Source organism: Podarcis gaigeae (genome assembly GCF_964106915.1).
Source record: "Podarcis gaigeae genome assembly, chromosome: 7".
In the NCBI taxonomy this organism is placed as follows: Eukaryota; Metazoa; Chordata; class Lepidosauria; order Squamata; family Lacertidae; genus Podarcis; species Podarcis gaigeae.
Window position 1 is genome coordinate 58703222 of NC_139683.1, and position 19388 is coordinate 58722609.

Consider the following 19388-nt stretch of genomic DNA (forward strand, 5'->3'; position numbering starts at 1 on the left):
AGGTCTATACAGAGGAAATATGAAATGTATAAGAAGATTGTGAAGGTGAACAAACCCTGCTTTGATGAGATGCAAAAACATTCATTAGAGCAGTGGCTGTAGACGTCGACACTTATTTAATGAATTTTTAAACTCAAAACTGTTAAGCAGCAATCCTATTTAATGCCATTGACCTTTAAAAGAGTAGCTAGCTCTGGGTTATGCTCTTGCTAAAAAGGACACTGTGGTTTCTATCATTTCCGTGTCTTCTTATATGTGAGTGCAGAGACATGCTTGCCTTAGACAGCAATTATGGACTCAGGGAATCTCGATTACCATTTTGAAGAGCCACCCTATGCGTACTTTGCAGTGATTATTCTTTGCTAACAAAAGGATCAGGGAAACCTGGACCACACAGCTACTGCACTTGGAGGAATAGGCCATTCTCATATTTGTCAGCACTTGAAAAACCAGAAGAAATTGATTAGGCTTCTCCTTCTGACTTCAAGCTGGTTCCAACTTCACACTGGACAATAAGCCAGTTGTTATGCACTTTAATAAGTTAGGTATGTTTTTAGTGTGCATGTACTCATATATGTTCTTGTCTTATAAGAGACCTTTATTGCCTCCAGTCAAACTTCTAAGTACAAATATTTTTTTCTTTATCTTTTTTTTTCTTTTTCCATATAAACTGCTGCTACATTTCTAATTTAATGTACCTCTGCTTTTCAAAGCAAGCCAGTCCTTAATGCACTTAATCATGTATTACGATTCATTGTTGTGCCCACACTGAGAGGAATCCTCTTTTGATTCCTCACCAAAGTAAACATCACAGAACGGCAGCCCTTGGCAAGGCACCAACAGCCAGAACAGGGGAATCTGGGCGCCTCAGAGAGCATGGCAACCCAATCTCCTTCTCAAAACACAGGTAGCACCTTTAGAGAACTGAAGGTGGCAGCTCAGCACCCAAAAGTCCTAGGAAGCACAGGCACTTAAAGGTGGAAGCTCAGTCAGCTACCAGATGACAAAGTGCCCATATGAGAAACAAGTGCTCCTCAGGAGTAAATGGATGCTCATGAGCAGGCATGCCCAAACTCGGCCCTCCAGATGTTTTGGGACTATAACTCCCATCATCCCTAGCTAACAGGACCAGTGGTCAGGGATGATGGGAATTGTAGTCCCAAAACATCTGGAGGGCCAAGTTTGGGGATGCCTGCTCACAAGTATGCTACTCCTTGTGAGTGGATCAAATCCTCAGGCAACCACATGGCCTGCAGCTATGCTCTGAAGGATCAGGCTCAAAAGCCTTTAGTTCCAGGCACAGAGTTCCAGGACAATGGGTTGGTACCAGCTCTCTGACTTGTGCATCCCTGCCTGGACACAGACACATTGATTTCGGCCTTTACCTAGATGCTTGCGCTACCCCTGCATCAGATGGCATTTCTGGTGTGGTTCATTGTTAACTTGCAACTGTTCTTCCTGGGCTCCTCCTGCACCTGGGATGAACGTTTAGCTTAGAAAAGAACATTCTGCTACTAGAAAGATGCAACAGGCAATGCTAACTTAATCACAGGACTTGGCATTCCAACACTTCAAAACAAAATTGCCTGTAGACGTATGTCAAAGCCCAAGATGCCAAATTGCCTCGGAACTGAAGGGAACAGCATTTATCCAGCCGGTTTCCTATAAGTGTGACCTCAGTCTGGAAGAACACACCAAGATCAGTACCAACCCAACCACAGGACTAACATCTCTCTGGGCATGCGCTGGCAGCCTGTATTCAAGATAACAAAGGGGGTGAAAGAAGCTTGAGCAACTGATCCCATGATAGCTGGGGGAGAGAGAATACTAAACAGTTATCAGGATATTTGGGCTAGATTGGATAGAGGGTATGCATCCACCTGGAGCTACAGAGCATGTACAGTTCCAAAACCCTGTTCCTTTTTCCTCATTCTGAATTCCTAGACTGGCCATCTAGCTTTTAAAACACCCATACCTCTGAAAGTAATCCCTCCAGCACCACCAGAGAGTTACCGTAATTGCTCTACTGAACTTTATTCAATAAACCCAGTGTTTTTGCCTTTTCATCCATTGGGGAGTCTCACATGTTTTCCCCCTGCTTGTTTAGTTTGGGTTTTTCGCACAATGCAGTTAGAAGACTGGTTAGCTGAAATCAGCAATGTGCAAGGAGGTTGGAGCACTGGCTTCTTTGTAACTTCGGCTAACATTGTCGGTGGCCTTGACCATACTGACTGTGGCTGATGGGAGTCACAGGTTCTCCAACCTTGCAGCAGAAAGAGGTGATGGAAGTCTTTGGAGTCTCTGCACTCAATGAATGAAGAGCTTAATAGTGTCTTTAACAGGTTTTCCATTAAACCACCACCCTTGTCACTGGAACACTGCCTTAAGAAAAGGAGATCAGAGCTAAGAACATGGTAGGAAAGATCTATTACTAACTTTTAGCACTTATCAAGTCAAGGCTGTGACAAGGGGACAAGCAGCTTAGAAGACAAGAAAAGTTCTGCTGGATCAGGCCAGTGACCCATCTAGTCCAGCATCCTGTTCTCACAGTGGCCAGCCAGATGTTTGTGGGAAGCCCGTTCCCAGTCAGTTCTGCAACACTTACACCTCACACCAGGTTCTGGACACCACTTAAGATTACATTTCCAGATGCTTCCCGTCTGTACAATTCCATGACTATCTGTTCTAGAGCACACTCCTCCTCTCAAATGCTGTACAAACAAAGATCTCACTTAATTTGGCCCAAATGGACGTTCTTCCTTAGTGACTACAGTTTCAGGGCCTGAAATGGTTTGGCTAGAGGAGTTCCCAGCCAAACATGGTCCAGCAAACATTGCCATAAGAGTGAAACACTGCACTGACATTTTGTGCTGGCTGAATGGTCAAAGCCTCTGCTTGTTTAGGAATGTGGAACTCTCCTTCCCTTGTATTGAACGCAAAAGCTCTTGCACTTGGTTAAATCCCTTGTACATACGACACCTGCCTTCAGTCTTTGATTTGTGCCCCAGGAATGACCAACAGGCTACTTTTAATGTTAATGAATTAAGATCTAGTTCTCGGTTTAACTTTGTACTTTAGTAATTCACCTCTTTGGTTTGCAGCATGGTATATGAGACACACTTCAGTACCAAAAAGGCAAGAAAAATCTGAATAATTTCTCAACCTCTTTTAATAATAATAATAATAATAATCAGCATACCACTGTATTTCCTTCGCTTCGGGTTTTTTCCCTTGAGTTGTCGCACTGACCTTTGTGTACAGCAGCAAAGTATTTATTTATTCTTTATCTGTCCATTCTGTGACAATCGTTTTGAAAAGATACTTTTAAAATGTCAAGATCCTTTATGTGGAGAGGGGTGAGGGGAGGAAACAGCTACTTGCTTTATTTACCAACACACACACGTACACACATAAATCAAACCAGTCCCCCCACATTCATTTTTTATGAAAGACCCAGATCTCAGAGATTATGGTGAGCAATTAGAATGGAAGAAGCAGACATGACACAGCTGGAGTTGTTTTAGATAAAATCAGAGTAAAAAGGTCGGTATAACTCAAGGTATATTTCCTACTGCTTACATGTAGGGTTCTTTAAAACCAGTTCCTGACCTTCATTCAGTTCAAATTATTTTATATTCTGAAAGCTATGTGGAAAACCAGCCTTACTGACAAAGTAAGCAAATCAGGGATGAATCCAAAATAAAGGCACAGATTATTAATCTTCTGTCCTATGATAAACAATTGTGTAAAGGTGATGCGTGGGAGATCATAAATGGGAAGACACCTCAGCTCTGTTCATGCACCGGAAATTGCTGTATTCAGTTTGGCAGGGGAAGGGCTGGTTTTAGGCTCACGCCAACATCATATCTCCTTCCTTCCCAAACTGTATGGGGAAGAGCTCAGTAATAGAGCATATGCTTTGCACACACAAAGCCCATCATCTGCAGGTAGGGGAGATCCACATCGGAAAGCTGGGAAAGCTCCTGCCAGTCAGTGTAGGCAACCCTGATGTTGATGGGCCACAGTTGCCTTGGAAAAGGCCCAAATGTGGGATTAGATGCTTGCTTGTTGTGTCAGCTATGCAACCATGCCAGGGAAAGGATAGGGCACCCTTGGATCTAAAGACATCTTGTTACCTAGACATGCCCACAGATTTAGCCCTGGAGCTGATGTCATTAATTTCCCTTCCACTGAAGTCAAGGTGAGAAGAGGGGGGGAAGTGGTATGACACTGCTTGACATGTAAGGTGTGGCTGTGGCTGTACCTTCCAATGCCACCTCCTGTTCTAGGGTTTAACCCAAGACATCAACTCTCTTGGCCCACTAGCTTTTGCTGACAGGTCCGGAGTTTCACCTACCTGCGCAAGCAGTTACGAAATCACTATGGATTCACAGAGTTCTGTGTATCCCCATTGCGTAGGTCCGGGTGGAAATATTCATTAAACTATCTGAAGTTCTGGACATTAATTAAAACGATTGCTTATTCATTTGATTTCCAAAGCTCTTTCATACGTACTGGGAAAGAAGATTTGGAAACTGGATGAGAGGTGTTGCTGGCTGATATATGCACACAGATGGCTCCTGCACGTTAAGGATGCAGGAAGGGACGGGGAGGGAGGAAAGGAGTACAACATCTTAATAAAGTTTCACATCTGGCAATGAAATATATTTTAAAATATTAAAGTGGCAGTTGTGTTATTTGCTGTAGCGCAATGTAACATGCAACACAAATCATTTCCTGAGGGCAGGATCCAGAAACAGAATTCTGAATGACTAGGGTTGCCAAATAATAATAATAGTAGTAGTAGTAGTAGTAATCACCCTTTCAAAATGTTTTTGCCTACTATTGTACCTTTTCCAGCACAGTTTCAGTGAGTTCCACAGCAAGTTGGGTATAAACCCCACAAATACCTCATTGATTTCTTTCTAGCATCTGCTTTTCTTGCCATATACTACACTGTTCTTGCTCAATTTGCACTGACTTCAGATTTATTTCTGGGCCCAATTCAAGGTGTTAGTCCTTGTTAGTGTACTTGTGGTTCTTTATTAGTCGTTTCCACACACACACACACACACACACACACACACAAAGTGACTAACACTAAAAACAAGTATACAAACAAAAGTAAAACAAAACAAGAAAACAAAAATCCAAGCTGAACTGCTCAACAATAACATGTGTAAAAGGGCTGATCCAACTCAACCCAAACCACTAAAAAGACGAACAGAGGAAGAGGCCACACACACACTTTAGTCTCAAAATTAACTTCCAAAAGCAAGCTAAGGTGAATAAAAATGTTTTTGTCTTGTTGTCAATAAAAACAGATCGTGGTGGTGCCAGGCATGCCTTATTATATCTGAAGCATTTAATAGTTGAAGACTACAATATTTGAAGGTCTGCTTCCCTCCAAATGTACCTGACCATCAGGTAAGGAAGACTGTGAGATGGGGCCTTTTCAGTGGCAGCCCCCCTGCCAATTGTGGAATTGCTTCCCAAGCAAAGTTAGACTTGCTCCTTCTGAGTGGTCAGTTTAGATACTGTAGTTTTGCCTGGTCTGTAGTGTGCGTTTTGAGTTTTAGCTAATTATGGTTTTGTCTATCTGTTTTATTGAGTCTTTTTAAGTGTGTTGGTGTTTAATTGTTTTCAGTTGACTACTTGGACTCTTCTTAAAGCTGAAAGGCAGTATAATAATATATATGTACACACTGTACATACCTGTATACATCTATAGATACATATACATGCACACTGCATCACATCTGGTATAATATTAAACTTGTTTGTTTAATATCCCTGTCCTCTGACCTCATTTCATCCTGGCTCCTCCTAAAGCAGCCCAATTCTTCCGTCCCATTAGAGTTTCTTCTTTCCTGTTCATTTCCTCCTTATTTCCCCCAGCTTTCTATAGTGGTTTCCCTTCTTTCCCTCTTTCAATTAAAAGGGGCAATATTTTATTTTATTTTTAAAGAATGATTTACTTTTTTCTAGTTGAGTAGCTTACTTTCCCCCAACTGCCTGAAAGCAAATCGGTAGGCTTCTGCCAGGTGTGTGTGTCACACAAGGACATTACTTTCACTTGTTTTCCTGAGCTATACTGGTCTGTTGTGCAAAGGAAAAGCCTCTGCAATCTTATTTGAGAGTAATCTCTTAAACCCAGTGCATAGGATGGAGAATATTCTGTAGGGAATACTGAAGCAGAATGGCCTTTCTTCTAGATTAGTTGATCTAGGATACCTTTGTCTCTCCACCCATTATCAGCTCTCACTCTAGCCACCACCAGTATGCTGCCTCCAACAGATTATTCCTCAGGGAATGTGGCCCTCAGAAAAAAAGGCTGACCTTCCCCGTTCCAGACCTTTCACATATAGAATCCAAAGACTTGAGTAATGTTGGCCAATGGCAGCGCAGTTTCAACTTGTAACAGATATGTGTGTGATTCCATCTTATCTTGATGCATAGACATTACGGGTTCAGCTGCAATGACTAGTTGAAAATTGAAATGATGGCAGGGCAGGCCTAGTCCTTCTGAACCCAAAGGTAATTAGCAAGTTTAGTAAGTGTGTGTACACAGCATAGTGCTTCACCCACCATGCCTGAAAAACATCATTCGATAAGAGTGTTCAGCTCATGTGAAACAACTGCTGGGCCAGCATCACAATACAGTCACTTTGGACAGCACATTCAGAGAAGGCGCCATTTTCCGTACTTCACTTTCCATCTCTGTGTGTCATTATAAAAACTGTGTTTCAGTATAGAAAAAGGGGGAATCATTTTATGCTTTTGGGTACTGGTGTGAAATTGTCTAAGGTCATTATTTCAACACACACCTTTGTTCACGATCAATATTATTTTCTAGTGGGTTTCTGTGTGAGGAAGGATTCTTGTGAATGGCCTAATGTCATGTGACAAACTAGTTTGAGTCAACGCACTGATTCTATGATTTTTCACTAAGTATTCATCTACCAAGCAAAACCATACAAACCCACTGGAGCTATCAAGCACTGTTAATTTGAATGTGCAAATGGTTGTGAGCACCCACCTTCATCCTCACTGATTCCGCTGATAATATTTGCTCAGTTGTTAACTCTGCACAAGTTCTGTTTAGCCTGGAAAGGAAGAAGAAACCCAGACTATGGGACATTGTTGTTGTGTGCTCCTGGTGACACCCCACATACAGTCACATACACCAAAAGATAGATTGCCCTGCTGTGCACCAGCTGCAGTTTTGCAATGGACTTCAAGGGGAATCTCCTGCGGAGATCATTACAGTTGTGAAGGCCTAAAGCTCAAAGGCACAAATTATGGCTTCAATGTGCGGTTGCAGAACAAGAGACTGTCACCTTCTCACCACGTAGAAGTGATGAGAAATAATTCATCCATTCCATATCCCCAAATTCCCTGGTGAATCTTGGCACAGCCATCCCACACTGAAATTCCTTTTTAGCCAAATCTTATATTCACTCTTCAGTTTTATTATTGGATTTGGCTTCACTGAGCTCACACACTTCAGTATCCCGGCTATAGCTAGAACCTGCATAAGAATGCAAACTGAGAGATAGAGGCACAGGGCTACACGTCCCAGGAATAAATGATTCCTTACATCAAGTTTCCTCCTGCTCATTTAGGACAGTATTTGACACTAGTCCTAAACAGACTAGACCTGTTGAAGTTAATAGACATGCTAAACTTAAGTTCATTAATTTGAATGGGTCGACTCCAAACAGGATCTAGCTGAATACAACCCTCACCTATCACATACAAATAATTATATTATTTTCTCTTAATTTTTATTAAAAACACCATCAAGAGACACATCCTTCTCTTCATGTGTTAATCTTATAGTTGATTATAGTTGACCCCCTCAGAATTTGACTAAGAAAATGTTGAATGGTTATCAAATGAAGATCTAAACACATTGCTAGTTTAGCTTATTTTTTTTCTTTCCGATTTCTTAATAGAGAGTTAAACTTCACTATTTTAGTGTACAGTGTTCTTATGACAAGTATATTTTAAAGAACATGCTTTGCATTTCTTCTTCATAAATATTCTACATTCCCCAATTTCTAATTTCCGTCACCTGTCTGATCAATTTTGGAAATGACGTAAATTTTAAGGTGAATTAAGAAATATTGAGGACAGTTATAGTTTACAGGATTTTTAAAGCAGGGCATGTGTCTACTCACTCTTTTAACCAGCTTAATTAACTAGTATCCTTCCTGGAGCCCACAAACTTTTGATGAATATGAATAGGCTTATTGATGTTTGTAATTATGAACTTTGAATCCTGTTGATGAGCAAAGAGACCAGCAAAGGGGGAGTAAATGCTGCTGCATTTATGGATGGGCATCAAAGTGTATATAAAGATGGAACCTAAAGGTGACAGCAACTAGATATTCCATCTTCTGATTGATAAAGCAAGTCAGCAGAGATGGTTTCTACCATGACCAACAAGAAGTTTTCGCTGAAAGGTACGTGTTTTGCCACTCTTTTGGCCTTTCTCTCATTTAGAAACTTTAAACTGAATAAATTTAAAATCACTCATAATAGGCATGGATAAGCACACTGTAAGTAATTTTGCAGCCTCTGTAAGAACGCAGGGAGGGAACCTTCTTAGAACTTTTGCACAAACTCTTCTAAACACACTGCACAATGTCACACTGTGCACTAGAGAATATTCTGGTGGATCATGATCGATTTAGACCCTCACACTATACTTGATGCATTTTCCACGAAGGAGAGCATTGATTCTTCTCAATTCTTATAGCCAAACAACATATTAAACCATAATTTGCTACAATTATGCTCTTCCTTGAAATTTAATGGGACATAGTGTAGCATCATGCCTTCACCTTGCTGCAACCCAAGACTTGTTTGGTAACAGAAGCAATCTAATGTAACAAACCGTGCACTTCTATGCATTCCAAAGTCCCACTGAGTTTAGTTTAATTTACTCTTGTGTAAGTATGCAAAGGAATGATCTGAGAGTATTAAAACTGCATATGGTGTGGCTTTTCATTCGGCTCAACAATGTCTCTCACCTTCTTTTTTTTACTCAAAAAAGATTTCTAGTGAACTCAAAAAGTTTGTTCACAACTTGATGGTGTTTTCATTGGTATTGATAAAAGCAGTGTTTTTCAACCACTGTTCCACGGCACACTAGTGTGCCACGAGATGTTGCCTGGTGTGCCGTGGGGAAAATTGAAAAATTCGAAAGATTTAAAAATAAAGTATTTTATAATTTTTCATATTTCTGTTTACTTACTATTTCATAATAAAGTAATTATAAAATACTTTCTTTGTGTTTATTTGATTCCTATTCAAGAGAATTACTTTATATATAGTCAATATAGGCACAGAGTTAAATTTTTTAACATTTTCTAATGGTGGTGTGCCTCGTGATTTTTTTCATGAAACAAGTGTGCCTTTGCCCCAAAAAGGTTGAAAAACACTGGATAAAAGTATAGCACTACTGTTGCTGTTTGGATCATAACTGTGCAGTTGATCATGACCAATCAGTCCCAGTAGAAGTCTTTCAGAATGAGGTCTAAGACTGGCTTCACACAAATAGCCAGAACACATGATGTTGAAAATTGTGTGTGTGTGTGTACTAATATCAGCAGATAAACATAACTGAGGTTCAGAGCAGAGGAAGCAGTTTTATAGCAGGTCAGCCTATCTGTCAACACAGACCAGTATTGTCTTGTTTACTCTGACTAGTGGTTTCTAGAGTCACATTACCTATATAGTGGTACCTTGGGTTGAGTACTTAATTCGTTCCGGAGGTCCGTTCTTAACCTGAAACTGTTCTTAACCTGAAGCACCACTTTAGCTAATGGGGCCTCCTGCCGCCACCGTGCAATTTCTCTTCTCCTCCTGAAGCAAAGTTCTTAACCCGAGGTACTATTTCTGGGTTAGCGGAGTCTATAACCTGAAGCGTATGTAACCTGAAGCGTATGTTACCCAAAGTACCACTGTATCTCAACTTTCTACTGGCAATGCCAGGGATTGAACCCTGTGACCTTCTGCATGCAAGGCATGTGCTGTACACCTGAGCTATGGCTTCTCCTAAGAATGGACCCATATCATAGTACATTTATTATAGACTTGTGGCTGAAAGCATAGTTTAGGCAAATATAAAATCAAAACATTTGCATTTCACCGATCAGTTTCTTTGCTGCACGCTTCTTGCATAGCAAAGGTATGGGACCATTTTTAAGCAACATACAGATTTATAAGATATTAAAGATTTGGAAGGGGGGTGGGTCTTAAAGTATAAGCAGTGTTTGCACAACTACCTTCCCAAGGCATCCAGGAGCCTTTTGAATGCATTCCAGTGTGCTAAAGTTTTTTTTTGTATTCCCGTTACATATGCAGAAGAATTTAAACGGCACAGCTGCTGAAAATTTGCAGACATAATCCCAGGACAATCAAAATCTTGGGAGTGACCCCACCACCCTCCTTCAAATTTAATTTAAACGCCATATGTTTGTAGGGAAGGAAGCAACCCTTGGGAAAAGCCAGAAAGAAAGGGGCGCAACCTATCTTTCCACACTCTTACATTTATGCAAACACAATTATATATCTATAAAAAGTTGGTTTCCTCACATATGGTGGTTTAATGAAGTTAAGCATTAAAGGAGGAGGCAGAATAATGTGGAAAGTTTCCCATTCACTTTCTGGACTTGATGGGCATCTGATGTTGTTGTTCTTGTTTACCTGAACAGGTGTGTTGCTGGCCATCCTGGCGATTACTAACGTGTACCTGTCAAGGAAGGGTGTAACATCATCACCTATTTGTCCCAATGGGTCTGACACTTGCCAGGTCTCTCTTGGGGATCTTTTTGACCGTGCTGTCAAACTCTCACACTATATCCACTCCCTGTCTTCGGAAATGTTCAATGAATTTGTAAGTACCCAAGCCTTTCTTGCCATATACTTTTCTACAAAATGAACTCCAACTAAAAGGTGACATGAAGAAATGGGGGGGGGGGGGACTCTCTAGCAAAGGGGAATTTGTGTCTGCCTTTCTGTTTGCTTCTGCCTCCCTTTCAGAATAGGAAATTGCACAAGTATGGTGCTAAATACTGTTATGATTATTAGGCGGTGTTTGACTAAGAGATGCTCAAAGAAATCAATGGGCTTTGTATGCTATTTTTAGACAACCTTTCACCCTGTAGGACCCCAGAGTGGTGTGCAAGTTAGAATATAAAAGCAAACAATAACATTAAAAACCACAACATCCAGCCATTCAGCAGTAGATATGAAAATGGACATCAAGGCTTATGCCACCCTCAATATACCAGAGTGAAGAACATCAGTGCCTACAGTCACAGGAAGAGTGTTATAACTACCTTAAGTCCACCAATGCCAATGGGTCTTCTCTGAGAATGACTTGGTTGGGTACCACCCAATATTCGGAAAGGCCAGTTGGACAAATCTACCTTGAATGTAAACTGTGGTACCTTGCTTCTCAAATTTAATCCATTCCGGGAGTCCATTTGACTCCCAAAACCGTTCAAAAACCAAGGCGCAGCTTCCAATTGGCTGAAGAAGCTTCCTGCACACAGGAAGCAGAAGGTGTGTCGGACGTTCGGCTTCCAAAAAATGTTTGCAACCTGGAACACTTACTTCCGGGTTTGTGGCATTCAAGCCAAGGTACGTGCGCACGCACGTGTGTGTGTGTGTGTGTGTGTGTGTGTATAAAACATTTATTCACCACCCTTCACCCAAAGATCACAGGGCAGTTTACAATATAAGACCATACTCATATGGTAGCCAAGTATGATTAAAATAGGAATAAAGATTCACAGGTTCTTTTGTGTATCGTCATTGAAGCCGTGTAAACTTTCCCAACTATATTAAGTCTTAATTAATAATCATTACTTTTTCTAAAGCAGTATTAAGGATTGAGGAGAAAGCTATACACACTTGAAATGAATTTCAGCAAGATAGTGTATTTAAGGCTTCAATTGCAGATGAGGGAATGCAGGAATAAAGATATACCTCAGCAAGCAAAGTTTCTACACACCTTAAGACACCTTAAGTTTAAGAAGTGGGAGTGAGGTAGGTTAGGAGGTCTTCTTCAATAGGTCCAGCGTACCAAAGGAAAGAGACGCTCTTAGGAGACACAACAGCAGCAACAGATGGGCGTGACTGAATAAAACACTGCCATTTATACACAGAAACCATTTAGAGGAGCAAAACAAAGTAACAAAGGGTTTTCTGAGTGGAATGCTTTGTAGGAGAGAAGCAATTAAAAGACCCAGGCGCTAGAGTTGCTTTGGAGTTTGGCAGAGAGGTATTGAGAGAGAAATGTTCATCCCACACTACTCAGTGGGATCACAGTCTATGGATCACTTTACAAAACAGAGACCCTCTTATTTATAAGCAGATTATGGAGAAACCTGATCCCCAAAAGTGATTCTTTCCACAGTACAGTTTAAAGCAAATTACATTTGACACAGTCTTAGAGGGGCGTGTAATAAGGTTCTGATACGAAATTAAAGTCCTGCATAACTGAAGGATACATTTCACACGAGCAGCAACTGCAAAGAAGAAGTAACTTCTGATTATTATTTCTTCTTACTACTACTTATTCTTCTTTCCTTGTTATCTACTGTACTAAGTCTGATTTTTTTGTATATTCAGGATGAACGCTATGCTCAGGGCCGAGGGTTTATTGCCAAAGCCATTAACAGCTGCCACACTTCGTCCCTAACCACTCCTGAAGACAAGGAACAAGCTCAGCAGATTCATGTGAGTTCTGCCTATTTGAATGCAAACAGAACAAGGAACAAGCACATGAGTAGCTTAGATTAGAAGGTCTCAATGACTCAGTCCAGAAGGAAAGGAGGACCACCACATTAAGTGGCCATAGGAAGTCTTGCAAGGCATTAATCTACAAGGCATTAATCCTTGGCTGGATCCAGGGCCATGATTATTTTAATTTAGTCCCCACTGTAATCAGTGGGACAAGTTAGTGATACCTTGAGTGGGTGGAGCCAGAGGCAAAAAGCAAGTTTGATTTTGATTTTATTTTGATTTATTGAATTTCTGTGCTTTTCATTCAAATGAATCTCTAAGCAGCTTACTAACAATAAATAACAATAACATAACAGAGCATCACAAACGCAGCATAAATAATATAATTAACAAATCATCAATGAAATATTTACAATTATTTAACAAAACGGCAACTAAAAAAATAAGCTAAACACCACAATCACAACAAAAGTCATATTATATTAACAAATCAATACAGCATTTAGAATCCATAAAACAACATTAACAAAATAGCAACTAAAACAACAACAAGCTAAGCACTGTTAAATTAGTAGACACACACTCCACACCCCCAACACTCTATTCAGTTCACAATAAAAGACACATCATGCCTGTTGTTAAGTCAGCTTTGCCGGATGTTGTGCTGGCTGGGGTCCTCAGGTAGTGAGCCATCGTGGAGATGGTGGGCATACTGCAAGGTGGATGTTAACTCTGGGTAGCCTGCTCTGGCTCTGTTGCCCACGTCGCTCTAGGTAATCGGAAGATCCATTCATAGTCAAGAAAGTATGGGGCGAGACTGTCCCTCTGGAGTGGCGAGGTGGGGCAACGGATGTGATGCCTACCTCTCTACAGTCAGCTATATTCTAGCCATGCAAACGTCATGTCTCAATCTTCCATCTTGACAGTAAGCAAGAGGCTTTATCACAGTGCAAAGGGACATTCTTGCTAGGCAAAAGAACTTGAGGACATGGAAAAGCGATGGTGAGTGTTGGGCCTGGGGGTGATGTGTGGCCTGTGGAAAGTCCCGAAGCCTGCTCTTCAGGCCTGATATCTATTCTGTTCCAAGGAAAGAGGTGTGACTTTCTGGTAAAGGAAGGCAGGAGTACAACTGACAAAGGCAAAGAGAGAGGAAGAGTGGTGAATACCAACTGTCAAGAGTGTATAGTGTGTCATATAATTTCTCACAGTATGTTAGCTTCTAAAATTTAATAAGCATCTTATTAAAATAATAATTATTTTTTAAAGTAAGTTTCTAGTCCATACACTTGTCAAGGTAATTAGAATTCGTGGGAAAATTTCTGGATGTATTTGTAAATGTTGAAGTAGAACCAAAGCTGTATCGATTCCCAGGCAATAGTTTTCTTTCTAAGTTCCCTTTATCCACTGAATAATCTGCCTCCTCAGAAACCAAGCCATGAGACACAGCCCTCTTGCTATTTGTATTGGCTAGAGAGCTGATGCGTGAGCATTTGAACTTCACAGTGTTGCAGTTCTCCCGACCTAGGGAGCGCGAAAGGGTTCAGCCGCTGGGTACGTGTATTTTGCCACAGTAAGCAAAGTGAAAAGTGTTGGTGTCGACATTAGAGAGGTCTCAAGGGCAGCAAAATGTCTAGGAGGATCCCAGGAAAGAAAAAGCCCCTTTGATCTTCCGGCTCACCCCAAGCAGTGGCAAAGTTTCAAAAGAAATCTCCCCAGAAGCAAAACACATCAAAGGGGAATCAGACCCATGCCTGGGCATGTTTGCCATGCTATACGTAGACATAGAAATGCTTTGGATAAGGTATTAAGTGGCCTACCACAGATTTCATCTTCCATTATGTTTTCAAATATTTTCCAGATCCTGTATTTCTAAAACTGTCTCATTAATGCTTAAACTAATCATCAGATTAAAGGGCATTCCATTCAACAAGGCTGAACAGAGCAGTGTCTACCAGCGCTGGAGAGTGCATGGACTGTTTATTGATAATGTGTACTTAGGGGATTCTGTCACCCAGTTAGCCCAGAGATATTATTTCCATTTATTTATTTTAAAAAATATTTCTCTACCACTCTCTCATAGAATATCAGGGAGGTGCACAGTGCGTATATGAAAACATGCAAAAGCCATGAAAAATGGAGTAATCGTTAAAGTAACTGGCTGGTCAAAAGGATTTAAACAGCTGCATAGGCCTGTCAGCATTTTAAAAGTCGCCAGGAAATGTTTGGAAGTCAAAAGTAAGAATGCCTACTGAATCTCTCACAGCACAGGACCAGTGACACTAAATGCCAGACTTCTGGAAATACTTTACAAAGTCTTATTGATGGGTTCTAGCGCTGTCTAGAAGAATGGCGAACAGACAACAACAACAATAGCTGTTGCTGTTGTTTTCTATCCTGCCCTTCCTCTTGGAGGAGCCAAGGATGGCAAACACCAAAACAATAAAACAATTACCGTTAAAAATTAAAAAGCATTATTTAAAACCATTTAAAACCACTAAAATATGTAAAAAACAGTCACATACACTCACAGCTTATAATTTCAGGGTTGCCAGGAGACTTTCCACCAAAAAATGCCTATGTAAATAGGAACAGACACATCTCACCAGGAAAGGCATTCTACAAATGGGGAACCAACACTGAGAAGGCCCTATCACAGGTCAACATCAACCAAGCAGCAGCCTATAGAGTGTAACCACTAATCCAGCCTCCCCTGTTGATCATTGGTGCCAAGGTGGTTGGTATCGAGGGAGATGCTCTTTTACGTACTTGGGTTCCAAGCTGTTCAGGACTTTGTACACCAGTATGAACACCTTGAATTGGGCCCAGTAGCTCACTGGCAGCTAGTGATTGATACATGGTCCCATTGGGCTGCCCCACTTACCATCTTAGCAGCTGCATTCTGCACTAGCTGTAACTCCAGACAGTCTTCAAGGGCAACCCCAACCAGGGTGCATTACAGCAGTCCTGGCAGGAGTCCAGGACAATTGAGGTCAGGCTAGAAGACTTTTAACAAATAAGTTTTAAAAATGACTTGCTAGGATTATTTGTCTCCTGTGTAAATCTTGTGGCATTGTTTAACAAAATATAATTTGGTTTTCTAATGTGCAGCATGAAGACCTGCTAAATTTAGTGCTGAGTGTTCTCCGTTCCTGGAATGACCCTCTGCTACATCTGGTCTCGGAGGTCCAAAGAATCAAAGAGGCTCCTGACACCATTCTCTGGAAGGCCATGGAGATTGAAGAGCAAAACAAACGGCTTCTGGATGGGATGGAGAAAATAGTTGGGAGGGTAAGTAGAAAGGACCTGGGATTTCTTCTAGCTGCATAGGACAGTATTCTGCAGAATCCAGCGTTCTAAATTACTCAATGAGCCTGGACAAGTGCTCCAAACACACACTCTCAGATGGTCAACCTCCAGGAACTGGAAAATGACAGAAATGACAACAAGGGGGGTGATAAGCTACCATAAGCCCTAGATTGCTTATGTCTAAATGGGGGCAAGTTCTATCATTCATTCTGCCTGTTATGCATGCTTCTTCTTCTTTTTAACACCCTTCTCTATTTCCTTCCCTTGAACTAATTACACAATATCAGGTGGAGCACTACAGCAATCTTCTTCTTTCCTTTAATAATAGTGTGTTCTAGGAAAGGCTATACCCACTATTCTATAATTAACATGTCTCTTTGGAACACTCTCTCTCCCCCCTTTAGGTTTCTAAATCAGTGTTTTTAGGGCCTATTGCTCAATTTGAAAACAGGCAATACAAGTTGATTGCAACTTCTAGATCGGTGGCCCACCAGATGTTGTTGGATCCACCTCCCAGCCAGCAGGGCCAATGCTCAAGGGTGGTGGAAGTTGTAGTCCAAAAACATCTGGAGGGCCACAGGTTCCCCACCTGTTTGGATGGTTCCCTTCACAGGAAACAAGGTAATGTTTTCATCTCTTCCCTACTCCAGATATTGGCTCCAATCCAACACAATTAAGACTATTCAAGCCTATAGATTTCAGGAAATTAGGAAAGCTGCAACCATTTGAGTGCACAAATCCTGCTAGCTCCCAAAGAAAAGTCGGTGTGCTTTCAAAACAAGGCAGCTATCCTTTGGACAAAGGAATTCTAATTTGAGTGCTATATTTAAAGTTCTGTTCTCACGCCTGAATACTTCCATATCACCCAAGGGAGTCACTGTTTCATCATTCGAGCTAATAGTACGGCATTCTATTTACAGATACATACATATAAATCCTGGGAAAGCACTTTGCACAGCAGAGTTGCAATGTAAATGAGTAATAATCATGGAGATCAATTCAAGTGGTTGAAGCATGAGCTGTTTCTTTCTTCTTTTACTGTCTGGAGCAAATATGTAGTTCTCCCTGTCGAGATGGGGGTTTTTCCCCACAATTTCATTTGGCTTTCTTAAAACCTAAGCAAGAATCTTCTCTCATCCCAAACAAATACTGGGCAACCCTTTAAGTGTTAATGTTGTAATTCTCTAAATATTGATCTGATACAGACATTGTCTCTGGGATGCTTGCTAACGATACTCATTTTTCTCTTCTTCGTTAGGTTCACCCAGGTGACCTGGGTAATGAAGTCTATTCTAGATGGTCGGGGCTGCCATCTCTGCAGCTGGCTGACGAAGATTCTCGCCTCTTTGCCTTCTACAATCTGCTGCACTGCTTGCGCAGGGACTCACACAAAATTGACAGCTATCTGAAACTCTTGAAGTGTCGCCTCATCCATGACAGTCACTGTTGAGCAATTGGAGCTAGCACCTAACGCCTTCAAAAGGACCTGCTCTTAGCCTCATTGCTTTTCACTGCCCATTGCAGGCCTTACACAAAAACTCATCCTGTGGTACAATATTTATGTCCATGTTATTTTTCCTTTTGTGAGATGCAAACCATTTGTTCATGTCTGAAAACTCTCAGAAAAGCCATTCTTTTCTGTTAAGAGTACATTACTGTCTGCTTTAATCACAGTGATATGCAAACCATGCAATAAAAACATAAAAAAATGCTGAAATATAAAAATGTGTTTGAAATTGAACTTGGTTTTGGTTCCTCCTTTGGTTACCAACATCTGGGGACTTGTGGCCAGAGATTATGGAGCTTGTGTACAACTGATGCTCCACTCAGCCAAGGAAACTAAGTGCAGATATTTATTTTTTTCCAGAAGCTGTACTGTCTACCATCAGGAATATCAGAAACTCTTCTTTGTAAAGAATCTGGGTGGCCAACAATTAAGGCAAGAATAGACTGTATATTTTTAAAAATTGCTACAATGCCTACAGAGCGTTTTCCTGCTCTGTGCTATATGGAATTGGATGACAACAAACTCTGGAAAGCAGCTTATCAATATGTCTTGGAGCATACCATTATTACTATCCAGAACAGAGCTCTACTTTGACCTTGAATAACTGCCAACAAAGGGATTGGCTCTTGTGGGTAGAATCCAGAAGGGACCTGCAAATAATTAGAAACATCACCTTTCCCCCTTGGTATTAGCCCTTAAGAACAGAGCATTTTAGAGCTAGTTATCTGTCCAACTCTCACCAACCTCCTTAAGAAACACTTTTATTGAGCTGTGTTTCCAAGTGATGACCACTGCAGTCTTGGATAGCCACTACAGTGGTACCTTGAGTTACAGACGCTTCAGATTACAGACTCCGCTAACCCAGAAATAGTACCTCAGGTTAAGAACTTTGCTTCAGGATGAGAACAGAAATTGCATGGCGGCGGCATGGCAGCAGTGGAAGGCCCCATTAGCTAAAGAGGTACCTCAGGGTAAGAACAGTTTCAGGTTAAGAACGGACCTCCAGAACAAATTAAGTTTTTAACCCGAGGTACCACTGTACAAGGTCCCATACACAGACTTTGCATTTGTGGTCAGCCTCAGGTGGAAGACATCACTCACCATCTGTTAGCATGTCCTTTACATAGAGACCCAAGCAATCACTTTCTGAAACCTTTGTTCACAAAGCAAGCAAGCTGGAACACCCCAGCATAAATGATCTTGTATATTTTGAGTGACACTAATAGGTTCATAGCACAAGAGAGTGGTCCTCTATGCATTGACTGCAACAAAGAGAGAGAAAAACAGGAAAAGGGAATTTGACGAAATCACTATAAACTGTTGTGATGATTCAGTGATTCAGAGGTTTAATTTGAAATCAAGCTGGATTTGAGTTTCCTTGCGTCTCTGGTAACTTCTCACTTACATCATGGATGCTGCTGGCCAAGGAAACTCTCTGGGGATTATACTGAGCTGGTTGGATCCGGCTTCCAGTCTGCATCTCTGGGTTGACCATGGCAGGGGATGAGCATCATTTTGACCTTTCACTTTAACTGAGAAAATATCCACAGTTTATAACTAGCTCTGTGCCAGACTCTGGACTTACTCTGAAAACAAATGGGCTGTCCAGATACCTTTGTGGATTGTGGCTGGATCATTTTGCTCCCCCCAAAGTCCCCAGACAGGGTCTTTGAAAGTCTGATTCACACTACCCAGGCATACTGCACTTCAGCCTTCACACCGGTGAAGGACTAAGGGGCAGGCAGAACATGTATTGCATGGAGAGACCAGGCTTCCAATTCTACCAACAAGGCTGTCTTGTACCTCGGTCACT

At 41.2% G+C, this 19388-nt stretch overlaps 1 protein-coding gene and 1 long non-coding RNA gene across 14 annotated transcripts in view; one reads left to right on the top strand and one right to left on the bottom strand.

Moving 5' to 3' along the window:
* Nucleotides 1-19388, bottom strand: part of LOC310848256 — a 388509-nt gene that overhangs the window by 74524 nt on the left and 294597 nt on the right. For 8 of the 13 annotated variants that reach the window (XR_014566218.1, XR_014566219.1, XR_014566222.1 and 5 more), the window contains one exon: nucleotides 7040-7106. The exons of 4 other annotated variants lie outside the window; for them this stretch is intronic. This is a non-coding gene — a long non-coding RNA (uncharacterized lncRNA). Of the gene's footprint in view, nucleotides 1-7039; nucleotides 7107-13024; nucleotides 16183-18676; nucleotides 18838-18980; nucleotides 19108-19388 lie in introns of those variants that run through there. One more of the 13 variants, XR_014566230.1, reaches the window with a different exon arrangement.
* PRL (prolactin) lies at nucleotides 8155-17793 on the top strand. Its single transcript, XM_083747066.1, has 5 exons — nucleotides 8155-8468; nucleotides 10725-10906; nucleotides 12649-12756; nucleotides 15871-16050; nucleotides 17327-17793. The coding sequence occupies exons 1-5, from the start codon at nucleotides 8429-8431 to the stop codon at nucleotides 17516-17518; spliced, it is 702 nt and encodes a 233-aa protein (XP_083603192.1). The 5' UTR covers nucleotides 8155-8428; the 3' UTR covers nucleotides 17519-17793.

Excerpts from the sequence above, each read along its gene's own strand:
- PRL (XM_083747066.1), top strand. The coding sequence starts at position 8,429 with ATGGTTTCTACCATGACCAACAAGAAGTTTTCGCTGAAAG. Across the intron at positions 10,907-12,648 it reads CGGAAATGTTCAATGAATTT|GATGAACGCTATGCTCAGGG; the intron begins GTAAGTACCCAA and ends TTGTATATTCAG. Across the intron at positions 12,757-15,870 it reads AACAAGCTCAGCAGATTCAT|CATGAAGACCTGCTAAATTT; the intron begins GTGAGTTCTGCC and ends TCTAATGTGCAG.